This window comes from Canis aureus, chromosome 20, assembly GCF_053574225.1.
Source record: "Canis aureus isolate CA01 chromosome 20, VMU_Caureus_v.1.0, whole genome shotgun sequence".
NCBI lineage: Eukaryota > Metazoa > Chordata > Mammalia > Carnivora > Canidae > Canis > Canis aureus.
Genome location: NC_135630.1, coordinates 6,588,698 through 6,614,793, shown reverse-complemented (window position 1 = coordinate 6,614,793; position 26,096 = coordinate 6,588,698). Strand labels below are relative to the sequence as shown.

The 26,096-nt window shown below is 40.8% G+C and overlaps 1 protein-coding gene across 10 annotated transcripts in view; it reads right to left on the bottom strand.

Annotated features, from left to right (window-relative positions):
• Positions 1 to 26,096, bottom strand: part of INPP4B (inositol polyphosphate-4-phosphatase type II B) — a 711,205-nt gene that overhangs the window by 315,013 nt on the left and 370,096 nt on the right. For all 10 annotated transcript variants that reach the window (XM_077860913.1, XM_077860916.1, XM_077860927.1 and 7 more), the window contains exons 3-4: positions 25,744 to 25,945; positions 23,505 to 23,549 (exon numbers count right to left, since the gene is read on the bottom strand). In XM_077860913.1, coding sequence (XP_077717039.1) covers positions 23,505 to 23,549; positions 25,744 to 25,834 — 136 coding nt within the window. In that variant the 5' untranslated portion in view covers positions 25,835 to 25,945. The remainder of the gene's footprint in view (positions 1 to 23,504; positions 23,550 to 25,743; positions 25,946 to 26,096) is intronic.

Genomic DNA, 26,096 nt, shown 5'->3' with positions numbered 1-26,096 from the left:
GCTCCAGGCTCCTGCAACAACGGCTCAGCACCAGGGTTCCGTGAATGGTCTCTCTGCGTGTCACCCCCTACAGTTTGGGGCAGTCAGGATCCTAAACATGATCCTTTCCGCAGGTCCACGTCTCCCCCCAGTGTTTGCCCTGCTGGCTTGGCCCCCTGCATTGCACGGCCAAGCATGATGCAGTGTCCTCCAGGCTCTGAAGTGCAGGCAGCCCAGACGGGTGTGGGGTGCGCCTGGGGACTGGGGGGCCCCCCTGGACCAAGGTCCCCACAACACTGTGCTGGGCTCTATGCTGCTGCAGGAAGGGACAGCGGTCCTGCGTGCACTTGAGCCACAGCCTGTGCTGCACGATTACAGGGCCTTCATCCCCGGACAGAGGCACCAGGCCTCACCCTGAAACTTGAAAGCAAAGGAAGTCCTACACGTGACCATCACCTTTCTGCGGTTTACAGGTCGCCTCACCTAGAGGCCCAGAAGGGGACGCAGGAAAATGCAGGCACTGCGGCATCGAGCAGGCCCGGTTCCTGCCTGGTGGTGTTCGCGCAGCGCTGCACACGCTTTCCCCTCTTGCACCTCCTCGGCTCTGCTGCACACCCTGAGGTCCTTTTACTTCTGCACCTACGATCTGGTATTTCCTGACTTAGACCACCTCTGTTTAGACACCTCTGTCGACACAGCAGAGCCTCAGAAAGCCCGTGCGGAAGCAGTCATAGGGACACTAGCCAACACCCCTCCCGGTCTCTGAGGCACTTTGCTAATTATCTTCTGGTTTCTCAAAACAGAACTTTGAATCATTATTTCGCTTTTACATATGAAGGGCCGCAGCCTTAGAAATGTTAAGCACTGGGATCCCTGGGTGGCGCAGCGGTTTGGCACCTGCCTTTGGCCCGGGGCGCGATCCTGGAGACCCGGGATCGAATCCCACATCGGGCTCCCAGCATGGAGCCTGCTTCTCCCTCTGCCTGTGTCTCTGCCTCTCTGTCTCTCTCTGTGTGACTATCATGAATAAATAAATAAAATCTTAAAAAAAAAAAAAAAAAAGAAATGTTAAGCACTTAGAGCTCCGTGCCTGGAACCCTGGACGCGTGCACCTCTCCCCGCGGGCTGCATGCTGAACCCCCGGCGCCACGCCCCCACCCCCACCCCCCCCCCCCTTGGAAGACCCACTGCCACGAGGCTTTTTTGTCTGACCCAGAGATCTACAGTTTTAGGAAATACTGATACCAAGTTTCAATGTCAACATCTCTCCGGAAGGGGGAAAAAACAGCTAGATTTAGACGTCGCTGCTCTTCGCTGGTGCCTTTGATCATCTCCTCGACTCGCCTTATGAATGTGTGAGCTTCTCGGTTCGTCTGCTCGGGTATCGGCTCAGAGCCACGGCTTTGTCTCCACTCGCGGACACTGCCTGCACCTCCTTGGACTTTCGAGCCGGAGTTGATGTGCTTCAAGCCCACGCATGTCGCCCTCTTCCTGGCGTAGCCCCATCTCCACCTGATGAGCTTATGCTCAAAATAAGTTACTGCTCTTTTAGATTTCTTATCAAGCTTGACTGTGGGCTGTGGTTATTTCCCAGAAATGAGCAGCTATTCTCCATTTTATCAGTGAAACTCTCAGACTTACTCCTTTTTTTTTAAGTTCTTTTTTTTTTTAAGATTTTATTTATTTATTCATGAGAGACAGAGAGAGGCAGAGACCCAGGCAGAAGGAGAAGCAGGCTCCACGCAGGGAGCCTGACACGGGACTCGATCCTGGGACCCCAGGGTCAGGCCCTGGGCCGAAGGCAGGTACTAAACCACTAAGCCACCTGGGCTGCCGTCAGACTTACTCCCAATAAAAACAGAAAATCAAAAAAAATAAATAAAATAAAATAAAAATAAATAAAAAATAAAAACAGAAAATCTTCCTTCACCTGAAATGTTCTGTCCAACCCAGTCTGCACATAACCCAAGACTGAAGAAGTAAAAACAGCAATGGTGGCGCTTCATACCTCTCTATATTCCGCATCTTAAAGCAGGCACAGAGCGCAAAAACGGAGCTTGTGTCCTGGGCACCACGGGTCTCTCTCCTTCCCGGCAGCCTGGAGAATTTCCCGTTCCTAATGCTCATGCAGGAACGCAGCTGGCAAGACCTGAGAGCATTCAGAATTCCGGGGCTCTAGTCCTACTTTCCTCGCTTTTCAGTCTTGCGACACTAAGTCGCACACTCCCAGACACTCCGTTTCTTCATCTGTCTACTTCTCTCTCGGGTGGACTTAAGAAACACTTTAGCCCCTTTTTATTGATGGGCTTTTCTATGTAAAGTTTACCCCTGTCGTTTTATGAACATCCGCCAATGTCAATATCAGCATTTGCCAATATTTAGCATTTCATTACTCGGCAAGATGCTTTTTATTGGCTCAGTCATATTCCGATCGCTCCTTCTCCTTCAACGCTGTCACCAGCTCCGGTATTTGTTTGTAAGACCAACCAGCACCCGGGTCATTGCGATCCGTACAGTGAAGCCCACACGCACCATGGATCCATATGTACTGAAGCTGTCCCACCGGTGGGCGGTGCATGAGGAGCGGCTGGATGACTGCATGGACATGTTGCTCGTGCGATCACTATTAAGTCTAACCTGCACGGGAATTAGCCTATAAAGGAGCCTGAAAACTACTTCTCAGCCTTCATTAATTACCTGAACAAAACTCTAAAACTCTGCTCTGTCTAAAGGGCCTTCCTCAACTCATAAGACTAAAAGAGTGCTTTGGGTTTTGCTTCTGTTGTTTTATTCATTTTATGAGTTTCTTGAATTTAATGGGTAGTTAATAAGTGCCTCTCTGACATCATTCATATATATATATATATATACATATATATATATGATTTTTATTGCTGCCTCCTTACTGGTTTTGTTTTAGATGGAGCTATTTAAAAGTATTCCCAAAGTCCAGAAGAGTGTAGGTTGGGATTCAAATGTGTTATGTCCACTAAATAGACTATTTTGTTTTTTAGAGAAAAGGGAGAAAAATGGGATGCCTGGGTGGCTCAGTGGTTAAGCATCTGCCTTTAGCTCAGGGCAGTTCCCCAGGGTCCTGGGCTTGGGCTCCCCGCAGGGAGCCTGCTTCTCCCTCTGCCTGTGTCTCTGCCTCTCTTTCTCTGTCTCTCATCAATAAATGAATAGATGAAAAATAAAAATATAGAAGGAGTATTTTTTTAAAGAAGCTATAATATGAAAGTTGTATTTAAAAAAATTAAAAAAGGGGATCCCTGGGTAGCGCAGCGGTTTAGTGCCTGCCTTTGTCCCAGGGGGCGATCCTGGAGATCCGGGATCGAATCCCACATCGGGCTCCCGGTGCATGGAGCCTGCTTCTCCCTCTGCCTGTGTCTCTGCCTCTCTCTCTCTCTGTGACTATCATAAATAAATAAAATTAAAAAAAAAAAACTAAAAAAAATAAAAAAGGCTTGAGCTACTATTTTTTTTTTTCTGTTAACTTTTCTAGAGTAACTAGCAACACGAGGGTTCACTTTTTATTGCCAGCGCTTTGAACGAGATGCCAACCAGCATCCCCCGCTCAGGTCTATACAAGAGCCAGGTAGCTCTCACTCTACGGAAGGGAATTCTCACTCCAAATGTAAGGATAAAAATACGTGGAGCTTCAATATCTTAGGGGAGGCGTAGATGCTGAGCAAACTGTGTTAATAGAGGGGACCTCTCTTCGAATCCTTTGCCCAAAGAAATGAAACCCAACCGTGGCTTGATTGGAGGATTTGTCCGGGGCTTGAAACACCAACGCCCGTAAAGGCTGAAGTTGTAAGAACCACACAACATACGTCTGTGACTAGACTTGGCCTGAGGACCAGAAGCTTCTGACCTCGGCTCTACATGCTCGAAGCTACTACTTGGAGTCTTAGGGAGATAGCACAGATCACCTATCGCTCCTGTAGTTCTGGTATACGAGGGTCCAGGAGCTAGGGGGCAGGGTCTTCGCAGTTCTTGTTAAGTTACATATTCTCCTTACCCAGAAATGCTGTTTTTACAAGATATCAGTTTTTGTTTCATCTGGCCATCATTTCTTTTTACTTTTTTTTTTTTCTGGCCATCGTTTCTAAATCATGTCAAGTCTCTCGAGTCCACACAGCCTTTCCATCATTCTAGCCAACGTTGGCCGGAAGCCTAAACTGTCTCCAGACTCTGCTGCCAGAGGATTCAGTGCTGACAACGATCGTCAGAAGCAGAACACAACTATTTACTCAGGTGCCTTCAAATTCAGCAGCAGCCAAACCCTAATGTTCTGGGACTTGCATTGGGTACGGAGTGCACAGTCAAGCACAGGCGCCTGCCACGGGCTTTCACGAGAGCGGTGCCATGAGCCGCCGGGCCAGGGTGGATTCACGGTTGACGCCAAGCAGCTCTTTCTCTTAAGAACCCTTTCATCATTGAAGTCGGGTCATTTTTCTTGCCTCACTCCATTTCGCTTCTCTCCTTGCCGTTCAGTGTTAGGGTCATCTAACAAAGCGCATCCTCTTTCCTCTGGAGCAAACAACAGCCAAAAGCAGAAGAGATGGGGGCAGGGGACTTTGAGAAGAGTGTCCACGTCTCTATTTTCTGTTCTTACGTTAGCAAAAAAAGAAAGACTTGGAGGACAAACCACACAGTTGAGGATAAAGAACACACAGGAAGGGCTTTTCCACTCAAGATAACACTATATTTGAAACTTGGATCCAGCATAATGGGTTTTGTGACTTTGGTTAAATTACCTCTTCGAGTCTCTGTATTTTAATCTTTGGAATGGACATAGAAGGACATATTTCATAGATCTATCATAAAGATCATATGAAGCAACGTATTTAGAATCCTAGGCACATTATTATTATTATATTATTCACATTAATATGAATATAGTTATGCATTGGCACAAAATGGATGTTATCTATCTGATATTCTTGGTCCTGATTTTGTGACCTTCTGGTTTTTCAGTAAAAGCATTTTATTATTGATAGCTGTGATTTTTTTTGGGGGGGGGTATCTTCTTGTTTTCATATAGATAAATACAAATGTTTAAAAACCTTTTACTGGGGGATACCCAGGTGGCACAGCAGCTTAGCGCCGCCTTTGGCCCAGGGCGTGACCCTGGAGACCCGGGATCGAGTCCCATGTCGGGCTCCCTGCACGGAGCCTGCTTCTGTCTCTGCCTCTCTTTCTCTTTTTCTATGTCTCTCATGAATAAATAATTTAAAACAATAAAAAAAATAAAAACCTTTTACTGGATTATTTGTTAATTTCAGAAATCACAGGTGACATTAATAAATAGGTTGCCTTCCGTGAAATCAGATGTGTACACTTAACACTTGTTAATTTTGCCTCTGACCAGGCACGTCCAAAGGAGGAGCCAAAACTACCATAAAGCTTTATTTTCTGCGTGGCCAGCAGATGAGCTGTGTGCAAATAGTCCACATACCCTACAAGCAGGGGTTTAGCCGGGGGGGTTAGTGTTCCTTAACCAGAGAGTGATGGCTCCCAGGGAGGCGTTATCTTAACACCCGAGATATCCCAATGGGTCACGAAGAGTCTGCTCCTCTGCTCTGTATACTTCCTTCATCAAAAAGGAAGGCTGCAAATGCTAACAATTCGTCTTTTTTCTTGCAATTAAAAATAACTGGTGTAGCTAGAACATAATGTAGCCTGATGGAAGCACGCCTTCTCCTCTGACGAAACCTCACCTCTCATACCCTCTACGGACTCTTCATGGTGAACATGGAAGAGATACATCCATGTGCCCAAAGGCACAGGAGGCCGGGGCACTGAGGATGGGGGCATCTTCAAGAGCCAACAGCCTTCCACGTTGTATAGCGGCTTTCAGACAACAACCGGCTGGCCTCCAGCTCCCTCAGCAGCACCATTCTTATCTCACCCCGCCTAAGAGGACCAGCCACTTCCCCAAGGCTGTGCAAAGACTCTTGTAACCCAGAATACAGTTTTTTTTTTTTTAATCTTCTTCTCAGATTCTTATTGTTTGGTCAGGTTTCTTACAAATATCACATATATATCTTTCTCCTTGTCCTCCAGAAAATTAGACGCCACTAATCAATGGATAAGCCAATTTGGGTTATGTTTCCAGTCCAATAAATTACAGTATTCCGTTATACGGCTTCACAGTTACCATTCCATATGTGATTAAATCCGGATCACACAAATTTACAACATACATTAAAAAATAGGGACGTCTGGGTGGCTCAGCGGCTGAGCACCTGCCCCTGGGCCAGGGCATGATCCGCGGTCTCGGGATCGAGTCCCACGTCAGGCTTCCTGCATGGAGCCTACTTCTCCCTCTGCCTGTGTCTCTGCCTCTCTCTCCGTGTCTCTCATGAATAAATAAATAAAATCTTTTAAAATATATATATAGCAATATATATAGTGTTAAGCAATATATGCAATATATATAGTGTTATATAGCATAACACTTAAAAAGCTGAAGAGCCCCTCTTTCTGATTGCTTTGCCAGTATAACACATATAATAAAGCTTCCTGTTTTCACTCTCTTCTTCCTTTCTGGTCTTTATTCTTCCTTTCTCCCTGGGATTCTAAGGCAGCAATTGTCTGAGGCCTCGGCTGCCAACCTTGACAGTTCTGATCCCCCGAGGGGATTCAGACGACAGTACCGCTTCATCCCCAGAGCACTGCGTTCCATGGTGATTCCGTTGTGTGCAGTAAAATAGCAGAATGCAGAGTCCCTGCTTCATATTTAGATGCACAAAATGAGAATTTCCTAGGTAGTTGGGAATACTCTATTCTCTTGTAACTATTTCCTTATGGCTGTGTCTTAGAAGAAGATGGCTCGGTATCATCCTGGCTGACTCACGGCCATCGATGTAAACCTTCTATGCGCATTCAGTGTTCTCCGTAGAATCTTTAAGAGCCTTTAATCCACTGAGTCTAGCATTACATCTGGTCATGCCTGTTCATCCCGGGCTATTTTCAGCTAATCAAGCCTACTGTCTCTAATTCTTCTCATTTTCATATTTTCCCTTTGTGTCCTCTTTCCTGTCATCTCACATTTCCTCTCCAACATATGTTTCTCTCATCACTCTCAAAGATGAGGTCATTGAAGCCGCCACTGCGTATTTATAAAACCTGGAACTACCGGGGTCAGGAATGCATCTCCCTTAACCCACCACAGCTCTTTCTTCAATTAAGCAGCTGTTTTTAAGTCCTTATAGAGATAAAACAAAAATGTCATTTCCCCCTTCACTGTTGTGGGGGAGATTTTAATTAACACGTACCTCCCTCAAGAGTACGTGAACCATGCATAACTGCCAACAGAAGCAATATTTGTTGGAAAAATAAAAAATGTAAAAAAGTTAGCATAGACAAGATCAGAATGTTTGGAATTAGTCTTTCTTTTTTCCTTTTTTAGTTTTATTGTCTTTTAAGGCAATGAGTTAAAAAAAGAAAAGAAAAGGTCCCAAATTTAAATACAAGGCCCGACTTTTCAAGGAGGATAAGCACTCCCACGTGACATGAGCCAATAACATTAATTTTGGGTTTCTATAAGGTCAGAGGGAAATAAGCAATTCAGTGTTTAAGGTTGAAAGATAAGAAGTGAATCCAAGGGGTGCCTCTGCCTCAGGCCATGATCTCAGGGTCCTGGGATCGAGTCCTGCATCAGGATCCCTGCTGGTGGGGAGCCTGCTCCTCCCTCTGCCTCTGCCCCTCCCCCACTGCTTGTGTGCTCTCTTTCAAATGAATAAAAATATTTTTAAAAACCCCAAAGGAAAAAAAAAGAAAAAACCCAGAGAAATCAATGCACACACATGCACAAAAGAGAGGAAGCTGTCCTAATGCAAGAATTTTTTAGACATACTGAAATAATGCTATATTTTTTGTTCCTATACTATAATAATAAAATGCTAATATCATACAAGTTTTGAGGTCGTTCTCATTTAAGGTGATATGTGAAGCATGCAAAGAAAATGGGTTTCAGGGGGTAGGAAACCCGGTGTGCCGCATACTCACTACGTGTCAGGTAGCATTGGGCTTAAACTTTACTCCTGTTAGTGCATTTCCTGAACATCAATGTGCCTGTTGCTGCCTCCTCGTTCCACCAAGTTCTGTATCTTTGCCTATTTTTTTTTTCTAGTCTGTCATATTTGTGGATCACAACATGTGGCTCAAAAAGAAAGCCTATTATTTATTGATTTGCTTTTAACCAATAGCGAAGCAAAAATTACACAATTTTTTTCCCAGGAATGTCATTCTGCTCTGTCTGGCCCTCCGTGTGTTCAAGGGCGATTTAGCCTTATAACAAGAATTTTAGGACTCTCAATACGCTGACAACGGAACCCAAGGAAAACGTGAGGAAAGGATGAGACTAATGCCATAGGGAGGAAGCAGATGAGAGACTTATTGAGGAAATAGGCAATAATTTGCAAGAGGGAATTTAAAAGATTTTGTCATAGAAACATTGCTTTAGAATTCTTGCTACAGTGAGATTTGAGCACCACTGCTCCTAAATTTCATCCCAGCAGGTTCCGTTATAAATTAAGCTGATTTCCTTCACGTAAAAACCCCGGGTTCACATCGTAGGGAAAAAAGTCCCGAAATAAAATACTGTAGTTTTTCCCATAACAGAGTAACGTACAAATATACCACCGCATCTTACGGTGGATATTCTCTGCATGTGTTCAATAAAAACACGTTTGCGGTTCTAACAGGAAAAAAAAAAAAGGCTGAAAAGATGAAATTCGCTTCCTTAGAGTGGATCCTATGAAAATCAACTCCCCCCCTCAGGACCTGCTCTGAGCTTAAGTATCCCCGAAGAATCCAGAGAGGGGGCAAAAGGGAGCTCCTCCTGGGAGGATGGTGCTCCGGGAGCTCTTGGGCTGCTGTGCTCTGGAGAGGGAAGACGCCGCTGTACAAGGCGGCACGTTTGCAGATAAAAAGAACAAATGTGGTTCAGCTGCCTGTGGTCAGGACCAGACCGGGCAACTAAGGTCATATTTTTTAAAGATGTTCAGTAATACTGTTTTTTTATAACTGCGCTGCACTTAGCATCTGCATGTGGAACTAATAGCTTTTTTTTTTTTAATGAAATCGCTGTCCCTCTGATGCCACATATTTTACAAGTAGATAAAAAGTGTTAAATCAAAGCCTTACGTGAATAGGAAACAAGAGGGGGGATAGACAGTCCTGGGAGGGTAGTTAGCCTCCTGCTTTATTGTCTCCCTCCAGAACATCATTTCCGGGGAGGACAGTTTGGAAGAGCTTGAGGAGTACGACTCCCCATCTTTCGTGCATCTCTTGAGTCAATGATATGTGAGATTTTCCTGTAGACAAACGAAAATCGGGCCTTCAGTTCTCCCATCAGAAGACGGTTGACTCCATCAATAAAAAATTAAAAAAAAAAAACATGGGATAAATGCCATCAATAAAAAATTAAAAAAAAAAAAGAAGACAGTTGACTCACAGGAAACGAAACGAGATTGGTACAGATAAGAGGCCACTAGAAATGACTAGAAATCCGGGAGACACAGAGCACGAGGAGGCAGACAAACGGGTGCGTGGGGAAGGACAGTCGGAGGCCAGGAAGGGCCTGATGATGCGGAGCAAAATCCACGCGTTCAACGCTATGCGGAAAAAGGGGGAGCTCAATTTGAAAGAGGTAGTGGTTCTAGGAGAATCAGAGTTTGAAGGAGACAAAGAGGATACTTCTTAGAGAAACTGGGACCCCCAGGACAGCAGTTCAAACCTAAAGCTCAGGAGAGCGCGGCTAGCGATGGGAGGCCTTCGGGCCGGGCTCCCGGCCAGCCTCCCAGAGGGGAAAGGAGGTCACAGGACTCAGATTAAGGAACAGCCGCCTTCTCCACTGGCCTGGACGTGGGGTGCACTGGAGAGGATAAGACCTTTGTCTGAAGGTCTCCCGGTAGTTCTCACCACCCCCTCGGGATCCTGATCATCGATCCCAGCCCTGACCGGGTGACCGGGGCCGTTACGGGATCTCCATGTGCTCATCTGGGAATGGGGATGGTCTAGGTCTCCTCACCGAGTGTTTGTGAAGATCTGATACACGAACAACAAGACTGAGTTCCTAACAATGTATTCACAATACACTTCTCACTTTCACATATATTTGCTCAAACACCCCGTGAAATAAGAATTATAATCCACGACTTACACGTAAAGAGCCAGAGTTTCAGCTAGGGTGAGGGATTAACCCAGGACGATAATTAGAATGATACCATCAAGTGATCACTTACACATCTAGCTTAGTGCTTAAGTACACTACCCCTGGTTAATCTGCAAGCCCCCCCCCATCCCTCCAATAAAAATGAGTTGCATAGAGTCACGCAGGTAGCCGGAGGCAGGATCAGGATTCAGATGCTCGCAGGATGGCAGCACAGCCCAGCTGTCAGACACTGCCCTTGGGGTGAACTTCTCTGGGGCATAAAATTCTACAAAGATGGGACACTTGGGTAGCTCAGCGGTTGAGCGTCTGCCTTCGGCTCCGGGCGTGACCTCTGGGGTCCCGGGATTGAGTGCCGCGTCGGGCTCCCTGCATGGAGCCTGCTTCTCCCTCTGCCTGTGTCTCTGCCTCTCTCTGTGTCTCCCTCTGTGTCTTCCATGAACAAATAAATAAAATCTTTAAAAAAAAATTCTACGAAGGTAAGCAATCACAGCTCTACAGTCTAGTCATAGAAAGCCATTGTTCAATTCAACCGATGACTGATTCTTTCTCTGTCAGTTCTTTCTAGAAGAACTCCAAGGGCAGTAGGGCTCTATCCCTCCTAATATATCACTTGGTAATAACAAAAGATCAATAGTTAAAAAATTGTATTTATTGAGAATTTTTAAATGAGTTGCTTTTTACAGACAATTGTGTCGGTAATAATTACAAAACATTTCAATCTAAATGTACCTAAATAGGGATCCCTGGGTGGCTCAGCGGTTTTGCACCTGCCTTTGGCCCAGGGCGCGATCCTGGAGTCCCGGGATCGAGTCCCACGTCAGGCTCCCAGCATGAAGCCTGCTTCTCCCTCTGCCTCTCTTTCTCTCTCTCTCTCTCTCTCTCTGTCTACCATAAATAAATAAAAATAAATCTTTTAAAAAATAAATAAATAAATGTACGTAAATATATACATTTATTTCACGAAGAAACGCGAGACAAAAAAAAGCAATGGCATTCATGCATGCATTCAGTTCATGGATATTTATCGAATGTACCCAGCATGATTCTTGGTGACAGCTTCACAGCAGTAAGAAAAGAAGTTCCCTATTTTATGGATCTTACACTCTCGTGGGACATGAAGTTTAAAATAATAATTTAGGGATCCCTGGGTAGCTCAGCGGTTTAGCGCCTGACTTCAGTCCTGGGGTCCTGGGATCGAGTCCCACGTCGGGCTCCCTGCATGGAGCCTGCTTCTCCCTCTGCCTGTATCTCTGCCTCCCTCTCTCTCTGTCTCTCATGGATAAATAAATAAAATCTTTAAATAATAATAATAATAATAATAATAATTTAGTGAGAATTTTTAAAAGGGTGTTAAATTGAGTGTTGGGAGGGAGGGTGGATCAGGGAAAGCTTCCCTGATGAGGCGACATTTGAGCCGTGAACTAAAACATACCAAGGATCCAGCTTAGTGAGAACAACCAACACAAAGACCCAAACGTCCGGCTTGCTTGAGAATAAAAAAGAAGACCAAAGTTGATGCAGAATGAGCTAGAAGGTTAGCATAAGTATGGTGCGAAAGGCCTGCTCTTCAAGAGCCTGATAGAATGTGCTGGGTATTTCAATTTTATTCTAAGTGAAATGGAAGCCATTGGAGGATTTTATCTAGGGAAGTGAAGAAACCACATTGATCATCTGAAAGGATTACTCCGGTTCCTCTATTGGGAGGGGACTTGCAGCAGCAAGAGCAGACGTCGGCTTCCCCTAAACCGGCTCCAGGGAGAACTGAGAGCTGCTTAGAATTGAACAACGGCAGTGGCAAAGGAGAGAGCTGATCCAACTCAGAACATATTTTCAACACAGAACCTTTAGGACTTGATGATGGACTTAATGCGAGGTTAGGGAAAAAGAAGAATCAAGAAAGAGAGTTTGTGGGTTGGCATAGCTGAATGGAGGCTGATGCTTTTTATGGAGATAGGCATCATACAGGAGCAACATTTTGGGAGATGCAGGAATGGGAATTTAGAAATCAGGTTTTAACTACCTTAGGTTTGAAATACCTCCTAGATGAGCAATGGAGATATTTATCAGCCAGTTGAAAATGGGAGCTGGGAGCTCCACGGAAAAGTGAGGGCAAGAGTCACACATTTCAGAAACAAAGGCCCATAAACGTTATTTAAAGCCATGGACTTTGAAATTGCTAGAGTTAGAATTAAATTTAAATTTAATTAAAACATTTTAATTTCTTTTCTTTTTTAGATTTTATTTATTTATTCATAGAGATGCAGACAGAGAGAGAGGCAGAGACACAGGCAAAGGGAGAAGCAGGCTCCACGCAGAGAGCCAGCCGTGGGACTCGATCCAGGGTCTCCAGGATCACGCCCTTGGCTGCAGGCGGCGCTAAACCGCTGCGCCACCCGGGCTGCCCAAAATGTTAATTTCTAATTTAAATTTTGTGTGGGGATAAAACTGATATTCTGAACTGGGACAAGTTTTGACTTAGGAATACCCTTTTTCCCCCCCTTTCTTAAGCTGACTTTTGAGACCTACCACTATAGAAAACAGCCAAGAACGATCTCTTGTCCTTGGTAAAGTAGAGGGAATAGAAGAAAGAGTGGATGAATATTTGAAAAGCTTTGGGCTTTCCCACACCTGGTGTAAGAGCACAGACAAGTCACTTAACTCCTCTAGGAGTTGCCTTCTCCCGCGGTGAAGTGGGCACAGCATCACCTTTGCCGACTGCGAAAGGTCAAAGCTCAAGAAAGAATCATTTGGGAAAAGACTGTTTAGTACCGTGGAACTATGATGGGACTTTCCTTTAATCCTGCCTTCAGCTCTACTAGGTCTCTTCTCTTCCCCGTGGCATGGTTCCCAGGTGGCCTAGGATACCCTTGGATGCCATCTGCTCCGCAAGAAAGCTGACTGGGACAGTTCAGTCACACGGATGGATAGCAGCATCAGGGAATCTTGCTCCCCGTACAACCTCCATGGCTTTGGTCTTTATGCAAAGCAAAACCACCCAGTGAGCAAAGCCCCTAGGTAGCCTGCTACCCCAATTACCCATAAGCCGCAACAGGTGCTGCCAAGGTAGACCTGTTCCAGGGACCAGCCGCTCTCAGTAATTAGACAATGGAGGGAAGAAGGCAATTAGGTAAATCACACAGAAAGGGCAATAAACTAGGTGGGGCATGTTGATCATGGATAAACGACACAAATGAAGAAGGCAGAAAGTAACAGTTCTAACAAACCCTCTAATTTAATAAATAATTTGCCGAACCGATGTGAACGATCAGTGTCAGCCTATGAGGTTGGACCTGGTCAAAGTCCTCCTTTAATTGAAGCTCCTGAGTAGATTACTCGGAAAGAAATGTGACAAGAAGAATAGATAGACTTTATCACAACATGACTCAATTAAACGGTACGGGAAGTGGGAAGAGAAGTTTTATTTCTCATATATTTCTCCTCTATGAGTGATGTCCCTTATCTCAACTTCCCAAAGGGCATCGAACTAGAATGTAGACCACTGCCAATGAGGACAGGCCACATTAAATCTTTAGACTCTAGAAACCACCATCCACACAACAAACCTATTAAGAAGCTCTAATTGGTTCATTTTCTCGTCTTTCAGATACATGTCTAATTATTTCAGCGGTACAAAAACATAATGCGGGTCTTAGATAACCTTCTATGGTCCTCTTTCCCATTCCTGCGCTTTTAGCAATCAACCACGAAGAACATGGCCTTTGGAGTTAAAAATCTATACTCCTCCACCGCCTAGCCTCATCCCCTTGGGCAAGCGACTGAATTCATCTGTGAAACGTGAATAGTGACAAGCACCTTACGGCTCAGTTGGAGAAGCAGAGATAAAAAATGAAAAGGACGAAGCCTAATACCTGGCACTTAGAAGGAGTTCAGTAAGTGATAGCAAGTATTCCCCAAAAATACGGTATTAAGACCTCCTGCTCCAGGAAGTGTTTGTTGGCTACTCACCCAAGGTCATATTCAAAATAATAAAGCTTGACCAATCATGAAGTTTATGTCAGGCACTAGTGTAGGCGCTTTATGTACATTAACTTACCTAATCCTAACCAGAAACTCCTAATCCTAAACTCTTCCATTTTCCCACTGGACGTTTGAAAAAGTCAGAACTTTATAATCATTTATAGAACACAGGCCAGAAGGAAAGGTAAGGTAGATACTGATACCCTTCCCATTTCACAGAGAAGAAAGCAGATTCAGAGACACTGTGCGATTTTCCTTAGGTCAAGGGGCTAGGCAGTAATCAGATGTTCACAGTTGGCTTTTCACCCCATTTCTTAACCAGGGAAATATATTGCCTCCCCACTCAAGTAGACCCAGAGTTGAGCCTGAAATGCAAACGTACTCCTATTCATTGTCCATTGTTTTTGTTGGGTTGTTGGTAAGTGGTTGTTCTGAAAATATCTTCTCAAAAGTATGGCTGGGTAACTGATGGCTAATTTAAGACAGCTTAAAGAAAGGGAAGATTCTTCTGTATGCAAACTTCCATAAGATCTATGAAAAATTGACTATTGGGAATTTTAGATTTTTTTTTTTTAATCTCTCAAATGAAGATTATATGGGAGAGCATACTCTGTACTCAGACTCCTGGGTTCAAATCTTGGGCTCATCATTTGATCTGTTCATGTCTGTTTCCTTTCCCATAAAACAAAAATGGCCAATAATAGAACAATTATCTCATAACTAAATTGTGAAAATTAAATTAATTAACTTATGTAAATTGTGGAGAACAACGTATGGTAAACAAGCAAGCACTTGATAAATGTGTATTTTTAGTGTTATCATCTTTGGGTTTTTTTGTTTTTTTGGTTTTTTTTTTTAGTGTTATCATCTTGTGGAGTTGGGAAGACACGGCATTCTGTTTGTACAGAGGTTAGCACCCTTTCGTAATACCTCACGTATCACAGATTCTCAAAAAATGGTAGCTACTTCTGGGCTCTTACTGTGATCCCAGCCCTCTGCATAACGCCTTGTCTTTAGAAGATACCCTGCCAATTACTGTTCCGTGGAAAGTCATGTTCTGTAAGGGAAGCATCACACCGTAAGAATCAAGAGAATGGCAATCTACGTACGATGAAGCAACAAAATAGGACAAGTATAGGCCTGATCTAATTCTTACTGGATGCTTCTATTGGTGCTTGAAGATGGTATCACAACTTATAGGAAGTAATATTTTTTATCAATAGATGAAATACAAAAATGTACCTCTGTGCTTGGTACTCCCTTTAGCTGGAGCTACATACCATGTATTGGGGAAAAATACTAAAGAAGATAGACTAAACTCCATTTTCCCACTGGACGTTTGAAGAAGTCAGAGCTTTATAATCATTTATAGAACACAGGCCAGGAGGAAAGTAGAAGTGTGAACATAGGAGAGAATTGGTAAGTTTGGCCTCCTAAGACTTTTTTCTTTTAGAGAAACATAAAAAACCATTCCTGATTTATAGCAATTCATAAAGTATGAATGGACCTGACATGCAGGTTAATGAAGGCCCTAGCAAGCTATAAAAGCTGCGCCTATAAATAGATGAGACTGTTTCTGTGTAGCTTGTCAGTCTGAGCACATTTTAATGCACATTTCAAATTTGGAACACAAAAAACTGATCACATAATTTACATGACTTTCTGTTCTTTGTTGTTTGTTTGTTTGCTTGCTTGCTTTTTCTAACCGGGCTATTAGAATATGTCTTTATACAAAAGCCAAAATTAGTACACATAACCTAATGTATGATCCAATAGAAGAACAAAGTATTTCGAATCGACACCCTCCTGGACAAAGGCTTGATAATCAAATAGGATAAGCTCTCCTTTTTTGAAAGCCACTCTAATATCTGAATTTACCTCTCTAAGGACATCTTGTCATTAAGCCATAACATAATGTTGTGACAAAATTGCATTTTAATTACCGAATTCTAAGATGCTACACATTATTTACCAAAAATAGGTGTATGGTGGGTTGTGTATCTACAAAACTATTATTTGTTTTTCTGTAGAAAAAAATAGTCTCCTTACGTGGTAAATTTCAATTTGCCTATTTATGGCACGAACTGGCATGGCTTACAGAATGAATGTGAAGTTAGTTTCTTATAAAACACTTGGAATTACTGATAGATAGATGATAGATAGATAGATAGATAGATAGATAGATAGATAGATAGATAGATCACTAATCTAAAAGACCAAGAAGTAGATGAATCAAGAATCAAGTCTGAGAGCACATTTTCCATTTTCTCTTCTAGGAAGACAAAATGGCTGGCCCTTCTATACGTAGCTTGCTGTGACAATGAATAAGTATTTAGCACATGCCTCTTGCATGTGTGATTTCTGGATCTGAAGTCTTTATCTTGTTTCAAGTAACAAGTGTCTGCTTATGCTGCTTTCCTGGTCTAGAATGTGATTCCTCCTTAATCCTATTTTCTTACTTCAAAAATTGGGCAGCCTGGGTGACTCAGCGGTTTAACACCACCTTTAGCCCAGGGCATGACCCCGGGGTCCCGGGATTGAGTCCCACGTGGGGCTCCCTGCAGGGAGCCTGCTTCTCCCTCTGCCTGGGTCTCTGCCTCTCTCTCTGTGTGTGTCTCTCATGAATAAATAAATGAAATCTTAAAAAAAAAAATTAACTTTAGTTAGTCTTCCCTAGGAAGCTTTTTTTGACTACTCCTTCCTATACCATTTTGATCCTTTGCACAGTCTCTTATATTCTCAGAGATTGTAAAAATAGCTTGGCTTTTAAAGGTCTTTAAATGATTTAAGAAGTCTTAGTTTGACCTCTCTATACAATGAGCTAATTGAAGGTAAAGAGCAGAATTTTACTCCTTCAGCTATGCCCCTTTCCTTGTTCCACTTATTCAGGTTATTTATTTTTAAAAATTACAACACCTGATTGTGACATTAATACGGGCACATTGCAGAGATTTTGGAAGATATAACACTTGTCATAACTACAATTAAAGATACTCATACTTATTCATCCAATCTTATTCTTTTGCACATACAAAGAGTTAAATAAGGGTCATGCCGTACATGCAGTTTGTTATTCTGCTCTGACAATTTCCACATTCCATTGTTTGATAAAATATCCTTCTGACCGATGATTCTTATGGCTGTACAGTATTCCACTTAAGACTGTAAAAATTAAACCACACATGCTGATTGACTCTTGAGAATAAAATATAGTGGCCTACGCTTTCCTTCATCCATTCTGAATTTGAGGTATTAGGAGAAAAATCAAGAAGTGAAATAATAAAATGGAAATAAGGAGGGGTGCCTGGGTGGCTCAGTTGGTTAAGCACCTGCTCTTGGCTCAGGTCATGACCCCTGGGTCCTGCTCAGCGAGGAGCCTGCTTTTCCCCTCTGCCCTGGGCCTGCAGCTCCCCTGGCTGGTGTCCTCTCTCTTTTCTGTCAAATAAATAAATAAAATCTTATAAAAAAATGGAAATAAAGAGCATTAACTATGTCTGAAAATGTATGATGATATATGGCCATATCGCAGGGATAACAGATGTATTTCTCCATTACCCATTGTTGATCTTTATCTATGATAATTTTCATTATCTTACTATGAAAATTATAGCAGTTGCTATAGACTTGTCAATTTTAAAGAAAACTGAAAAATGAAGTAAGGGTTTGTTAAATAAATTGAGCCTCAGATTAGTCTTATTTTGTGTACTAATAAAATGTATAGGGGAGGAGTTGATACATTTTTCTTTCAAGAGGAATAAGTCTCTGGAAAAATTTTTCCCATAAATTTATATATGGATTATTGCAATGGTTAAAGGCAAGGAATTTAACAATCTCTTGGCTTTGAACCCTCTTCTCTCTAATTCTTGCTCACTAGAGGCTTGGCAGTGTCCAAGCACCAGGCCTGATCCTATTACCCTGCAGGTAGGGAGCAAGGGAGACTAGAAGAAGCCTTGGGGCCTGGATCTCACTAGATCAATATCTCTTCTATCCCACAATTGTCCTGCTCTGACCTTGGCATTCCAGCCCTCCGGCAAGCGGTCCCTCACTAGTTTGCCATTGCCTCTGAAGCTTTTTTTTACTACAAGACCAGATACACTCCTAACTTGGTTTCAACCCTGATCAAACCAGCAGCCCAACTCATTACCTTTGAACTCCAGGAGTCCCATTCTTATGACCCTATTCCCTGCTACCTAAATATTTACTATAACTAGGCCCTCCTGCTTAGAAAGTCACCTGAGTCTTATGTTTGGTATGGACGCTGCAAATTAAGTATCCACATCCTAAGGCCCTTTGGATACACCGAGGCCTTCGTTGACCTCTATATCTCAAATACCCTCCGTCCCCCCAAGTCAATTACCTGTTCCCTAAGCAGGTTCTATATGGTTGTTCTGTTTACTACCTACGTAGAACTTAACACCACCTGAAATTATTTACTTACAAGTTTTCTATGCTCCCAATATAATTTGTATGAAAGAATGATTCAAATTGTTAGAGATTTCGCTCCAGCATCCATGTCTTTACTTTCCTGTCATAATTGACACGGAGGCTTCTGACATGCCTGAAATATGTCTTTCAATGTACCCTCTATCTGGTCATTGGCTTCCATTAGGTATCAGCCATCAAGGTAAAAATTACTTTAAGAATATAACCTCACAGCGTCAGAGAAAGAACACAAGGACAACACGCGCACGGACACACACACGCACGTCACACATGTCGTCTCTCCTTTCTGTCTTAATATACATTAATGCCTATTTGGATTTGGATATATGATATGTAGTATCCACATAAAATGTGAAAACATACTCATAAGGATTCTGTTGACTTTGGAGTTAGTAAATGGATAAGCACTGGGTGTTATTCTGTATGTTGGCAAATTGAACACCAATAAAAAATAAATTTATTATTTAAAAAAATAAAAAAAATAAATGGATATATATAAAAGTAAATATTATAAGCATAATTGAGAGGATAAACTTAAATAGTCTATAGAAAGTTCTATCTTTGCCAAGATTAGTTTTCTCTATATATTTTCCTCAATAGCGTCAAAAGAAATGCACCCAGCTTTAGGAAATGACCTCTCTTCTTTTTTTTAAAGATTTATTTATTTATTTGAGAGAGAGATAGAGAGAGAAGTGGGAGGGGCAGAGAGGAAGACAAGCGGATTCTCCACTGAGCAAGAGCCCCTAAGCAGCGTTCTATCCCTGGACCCTGAGATCATGACCTGAGCTGAAATCAAGAGTTAGATGCTTAATCGATCGAGCCACCCAGGTGTCCCATGATTTCTCTTCTTAAATGCTGAGTTTGTTAAAACAGAAATAATTTTATTAAACTGTAAGAAAAATCTGTGTTCTCTTGGGTTTTCAATTATATCTCATAAAAAAGGGTAAATACATAAAAATAATATATGTATTATATCTCATACATAAAAAGGGTAGCAACACATTTAAATGAAACAAAGGAAAAATGTGAAAACAGAGTTGCAGATGTAAGAGTGAGTTACATAATTTAAATTCAGTAAACTGCTAGAAATATGGCTGACAATGGACCTGAGATACTCACTTGTTATTCAGATAAATGCTGAACTTGTCCTATCAAGACATTTTTAACCAATTAGCTTGCTCAACTGACTATCTCCTACCTCAGTTACTCGAATAAGGGTGTAGCAGAGCAACTTCAGCCATCACTTCAGATAGAGTGATTTCACAATGACATACAACAAGATAGAAGCAAATCCTCAATGGAAAGTAACTTATACAAAGCAATATGAGAAAATTAGGGTATCTCTTTAAAAGCAAGTCCATTGAAATTCTCAATTTATTTGAATATTTAGGCAAAGAATCAGGAATCAAATATCAAAAATTTAGTTGAAAACTTAGGTGGAAAAGAAGCCTCCTACTTTGTTTCATTCTTTTTTCGAATATTTTTTTATATTAAGATGCTTTGCATTTTTGATTAAATAAATATGCTTTTATAATAATGATAAAATATTTAGGAAACTAGTATTCTCTCATTATTAGTTATGAAGTTAACTAGATAGCAGGTGAGGTCTTAAATAATTTGTGGGATTAAGAAAACTCAAAAAAGTACCAGAAATATAATGGTGGAACCTACATAGATTTAATTGTAATGTTCTTGAAAAAGAAGTCTTAAAAAGGTTTTTTTTTTTTTTTTTTCCTCAAGAAATACGACAATTGAGGATTTTAAAGTTCTCAGAAGCATAACAAACAGTTTGGGGAATATATCTTCCAGGATCAACAGCACGATTTCCAGAGAATCTAAATAACTTTGTTTACTTGTAAGGCATTTTTTTGCCACATGATAAGATAAAATTATCTGTTGTTAAGAATTCTGGTGGTTTTTTTGAATAAATATGAGAAAAGAAAATTGATGTGTTTTTTTATGGGAGGGATATTATTATGAATAAATTCTCACAGCTGCTCATCTCTTAGATCTATGATTCAAAGCCAGAAATGTAAGTGACAACAGCACTGCTACTGAATTTGACTGGGCTTTCAAAACAAAAAATGTAGCTAGGTCTTTGAACAAGATGGATAATTTTATCTGAAAAAGAAGATACGTATTTGGCCCAGGCACCCTGTCTCTTGAAAGTTGGCCTCCATGTTCGACTAACAGCCTTTCCTCCAATTGTCTCTGCCTCCTTCACATTTTACCTTGTTCTCCAGGATGCAAATAAGGCCTTATCTGTGTTTTGAAATAGATCAAGTTACTCCAACAAGTATTCATTCTTTGAAATCCTAGTAAAAAAAGTAAAAAAAAAAAATTCTCTTAAAAGTGAAAGATGAATAGATAAAGGCTCAAGTAGCAAGTTACAGTGAGTCAAGAGGCACCAAGGCTTCTTTTGCTACTCACTCCCTTTCTGAAACAAGTTCTTTCTGTATCTGCTACCATCTGAGAACTCTCTAGAAAAAAAAAAAAAAAAAGTACAGCTTTTTTGGTGTTAACACAGAAGTTGCTTGAGTTTTCACATTTCTGTTTCTCAATACCTGGGCAAATAAAAAAATCTTGGATCCTTAACTTACAGCACCTTTTAGCTATACTTGTAACAAAAATAAAATGTTTAAAAATGAATTATACCCAAATCTAGAACATTGACAACACTAAGTGCTGATGGGGATGTAAAATAACAAGAACTCTCATGCATTGCTGGTGGGAACACACAATAATGGTGTAAGACAGTTTAGCAATTTCTTACCAAAACTAAGAATACTCTTACCATATAACAATGTGCTCCCTGGTATTTACCTAAAGATGTTGAAAATGTATGTCTATGCAAAAACTTGCACACAGCTTTATCCATAATTGCCCAAATTTGGAAGTAACCAAGATATCCTTTAGGAGGTGAGTGGACAAATAAACTCTGCTATATCCAAACACTGGAATATTAATCAATGCTAAAAAAAAAACAGAGCTATCAAGCCATGAAAAGACATAGAGGAAACTTAAATGCATGTAACTGAAATAAACGAATCTCAGAGAGTTACATATTGTATGATTCTAACTATATGGCATTCTGGAAAAGACAAAACTAGGGAGACCGTAAAATAGTATCAGTAGTTCCCAAGGATTAGGAGAGAGAGGAATGAATAGGCCAAGCACACAGGATTTTTAGGACAATGAAGATACTCTGCATGATATTTTAATGATGAATATATGTCATTATACATTACCCAAATCCATATAATGCACAACACCAAGAATGAACCCAAATGTAAACTATGGACTTAGAGCGACGATATGTCATCATTAACTGTAACAAATGTACCAGTCTGACAGGGGATACAGAAAATGGGGAAGCTATGCATTTATGGGGCCAGAGGGTATATGGGAAATCTCTGTACTTTCTGTTCAGTTTTGCTGGGAACCTAAAACTGCTCTAAAAATAAACTCTTAGAAGAAACCAACAAAACAAAAAAGTATATATAGTTATTATCTCAGTAAGTTACACTTCAAAATGTAATATTTTGAGCAAAGACTATAAATTTGTCATCTATTTTGTTATAAAATGGAAATGTATATTTATGGTATAATTGAAACTTCAAACCACTGAAAACTACTATAGGTAGTAAATGTATATATTTCAATTTGCCCATAACTTTTTAAAAAATATTTTATTTATTTATTCATGAGAGACAGAGAGAGAGAGAGAGAGAGAGAGAGAAAGGCAGAGACACAGGCAGAGGGAGCAGCAGGCTCCACGCAGGGAGCCCGAATGGGACTCGATCCCGGGACCCCGGGGTCACACCCTGGGCTGAAAGCGGCGCTAAACCACTGGGCCACTCAGGCTACCCCTGCCCATAACTTTATAAAACGTATATCAATATTTAAAGACTTAAGTATCTGGTCTCTGTATATGAAATTGAATACCTATATATATGATTCTATGAAACCTCATTGCAAGTAAAATGTGAAGATATTGGTGAGCTTTCAAAACATTTTAGAACACTAAGAAGAAAAAAAGTCTCTAAATGGTTCACAGGAACCTTATTTTTGCCCTCTTTCCATACCATCTTGCAGCTAATTTCCTAATGACATGTTGCAGTCACACCAAATTCAGACACAAAGCAGGTGCCACTCACTAGCTCAGCAGTAATTAGCCCCAGAGCACACGTTTTCGTTCAGCCTCGGACAAAGCTATAAATCTCTACACGCAACGGATCTTTAAAGTTCCTTAAGCAAGTCAAAGTTTAGAATTATAGCTAAATTCTCAAATACTAAGGATCTGTCCTGAAAATCAAGATGGAAGAGAAAGGGGATTTTTGAGTGTGTGACGTTGAAAAGAAGCTGGAAACTTTTTAAGTGGCAAAAAGGAAAACCTACACGAGTCCAGGGCTCAGCTCAAGGAGCAGACGGCACGGGGATGTCGAGAAATGCCCATTAGCCGCGGAGCCCAGGCACTGGGTCAGGTCCTGGGCACCAGGTTTGCAGTCAGCTGCTGGTTGAGGGCTCAGAGTCTTTACTTACAAATTGGGGAAAGTAACACCACATAGAATGATTTTTTTTTCTCTCAGTTTTGTTTTGTTTTTTTCAAACTGAAGTATAATGAACACAGGGCTGTAGTATTTACAGTACACAATATAATGACTCAACAATGTTATATCATTTCTCAGTGCTCATCATAATAAGTGTACCCTTAATCTCCTCTATTTTACACATCCTGCCACTGAGCTCAAAGTTATACCCTAATGAATGAAAGTTTCTTATAGAACAATATTCATAAAAGTTTTTAAATTATACAACGATAGAAGCAATGATATAAGGATATAAGCCACCTAAGATGCAAACTATGTATCCAAATTACTACTATATTTATCAGTACAAATAAGATGGAATTCCTTACCGAGGATGAATTCCAACTGTGGTTCATTTGGAGTCTTCTGAATACCTAAAAATAATGAGTAAGATTTCAGATTAAGGATATGTAACTCAGTACCAAAAATATGTCAACACATACTGCTATGTTTCACCCTGACCAGAATGCATAAATATATTATTTGGCATAAAGAATTCACTCGGTTAATTGTCCAGACTTATAAGCAGGTGGGACATAATATTTGTAGCAGAGGACATAATATTTGTAGCAGAACTGTGACTAAAGTTTTGACGGATCTATTTAACTCTCTGGCTATAAAGAAACCGAAAAGAAGGGAGGACATAATATTTGTAGCAGAACTAACTGTGACTAAAGTTTTGACAGATCTATTTAACTCTCTGGCTATAAAGAAACCGAAAAGAATTGTTTTTTTTTTTTCAGCTTTGACAAATTTAAGACATATTTTTCAATTGTTAGTTTCTTTTAGATGCATGTAGACAGAGGCAAAATCCTAAAAAAAAGAGGACCTCACAAAAGTACTCTCTTATATAGATTTTTTTCTCAAACCACTGCAGCCTGTTGTAAATAGTAAATTATTAATTAAAGAGCCATCTCTAGTAAGGTGATGAAGGACATTATGGTGGTGGTTATTCCGTCAAGTTGTTGATAACTCACAAAATTCTTCTGATAATTCTGATAATTCTTCTTTCTATATGTTTTTTTCTTGATTTTTAAGAAATCTAATAACGTGGCTAAATGAGTTGGAGTGGAGGGCAGGTCTGAGACCAAAGGTAAGGACATGGGAACATGTGGTAGTTAGAAGGTGGCAAGGTTAGGCTGTGGCAAGTGATAACGCGGAGCAACGTGATACCACGGATACCAGAGCTCGGGGGCTTCCCAAACAAAAGTGCACTAGGACCTGGATGCCACTTATTATAATTCATGGGTGGCCAAAGAAGCAAAACTAAAATTAATGTGAAAGTAAGCCATTTGATGATAAACGTTAGAAGTGACCAAAATCATTCTCTGGTTTATTTCTACTGGTACATTTACTTTATTCAATTTAAATTTACTACTACCTTGTTGTTAGAAGCACCTCGTTGCATAAAATCATCTATTTACAGGGTGAACATTTTTTGCATGGTAACCATTTATTTTTTTCTCCTGCTGACATTTAACATTACCATGGTTAAAAATTTTAGACTTCCCAGGAGAGATGAGAGTGATAATCATTAGGTAGATCTCTGTTCATTTCAAAAAGTGTAGATTTTTTTTAAGTTATTAACAACTTCTGTAAGCTTTGACAACCAAATTTCTTAGAAAACTCATCCAACTAATACTGTTTTCTAAAGATTATTTTTATAATGTAAATTAAAGGAAAAGTTTGGCATTATGTCTGACAGTATTAAAAAAATTGCCAGAAGAAAAAAAAAAGAAAAAAAGAAAAAGAAGAAAAAAGAAAAAGAAGAAAAAAAAAAGAAAAAATAGAAAAAGAAAAAGAAAAAGAAAAAGAAAAAAAAAAGAAGAAAAAAAAATTGCCAACAGGAATCTTCTGGAAAGAAAAGACACAATTCACACTAAACAATAAGACCTAAACTTGAGAGGGTTTTTTTTTTTTTTTTTTTTTTTTTGAAGATTCCGTTTATCTATTCATGAGAGACACAGAGAGAGGAAGTGACACAGAAGAGGGAGACGCAGGCTCCATGCAGGGCTGGATCCAGGGCCGGTGATCATGACCTGAGCGGAAAGCAGACCTTTAAGTCACTGAGCCACCCAGATGTCCCCCATAAAAACCAATTCTAATGCCCGAACGCAAATCTCGGCAGCTCTCCGTGCTTGCTCTATTCATGTGACTCGGTGCTCTCACGTATAGAAGTGGCAATTTACAGGTCTATGGTAGCTGTTGTGCCCTAGTGCTTTCACCTTACATGCTTTTGATTTTAAAGAGAACATTTCCATGTTCAAAAAGATAATTCCACATGAGATTATATAAATGCTAAATAGAAGGTGTACCTAAAAAGTATTAGTGTCTTATTACATATTTAAGAACTTTGAATCTATTTGATATTTAACCACTTCATAGACTACTGTCTATCTCACTCAAGATAAAAGGTGAGAAGCACACCGTAAACTCACTATAACAAAATAGATAGTGCAAACCAAAGTTAATTTCATGCCCTTTGTTTCTGTGATTACACATACATGTGTGTTTACTCGACCTAATTTGCATTTTCAGAGAGTTACAGAGAGAGGAACACATACTTACTTGTGAACTGGAAGTCCCCAGTATCATTTGCCTGGGGTGTGGGAAGAAAGTGCTGGCCTTCTTCTGATGCTCCTTCCTCTTTGATTTCCATGATCAACTTTCAGTTGTTTAATCTTCCAAATTTTCGTGTCTAAATGTCACTGATGATGATTCCTGGCTTAATGTATCTTCACACTAAAGGCCTATATCCCACGCTGAAATCCTGCATTTAGGAAATAGCAACAGCAAACATCTTAGTTACTTCAGAGCTCAGTATAAAGCTAAGAATTAAAGACAGGTAGAAACTGCAAATTCCTTCCTGCCTATCTCACTCTTATTTTCAAGGTTAATCCACCCAGTTAATATGCCATACA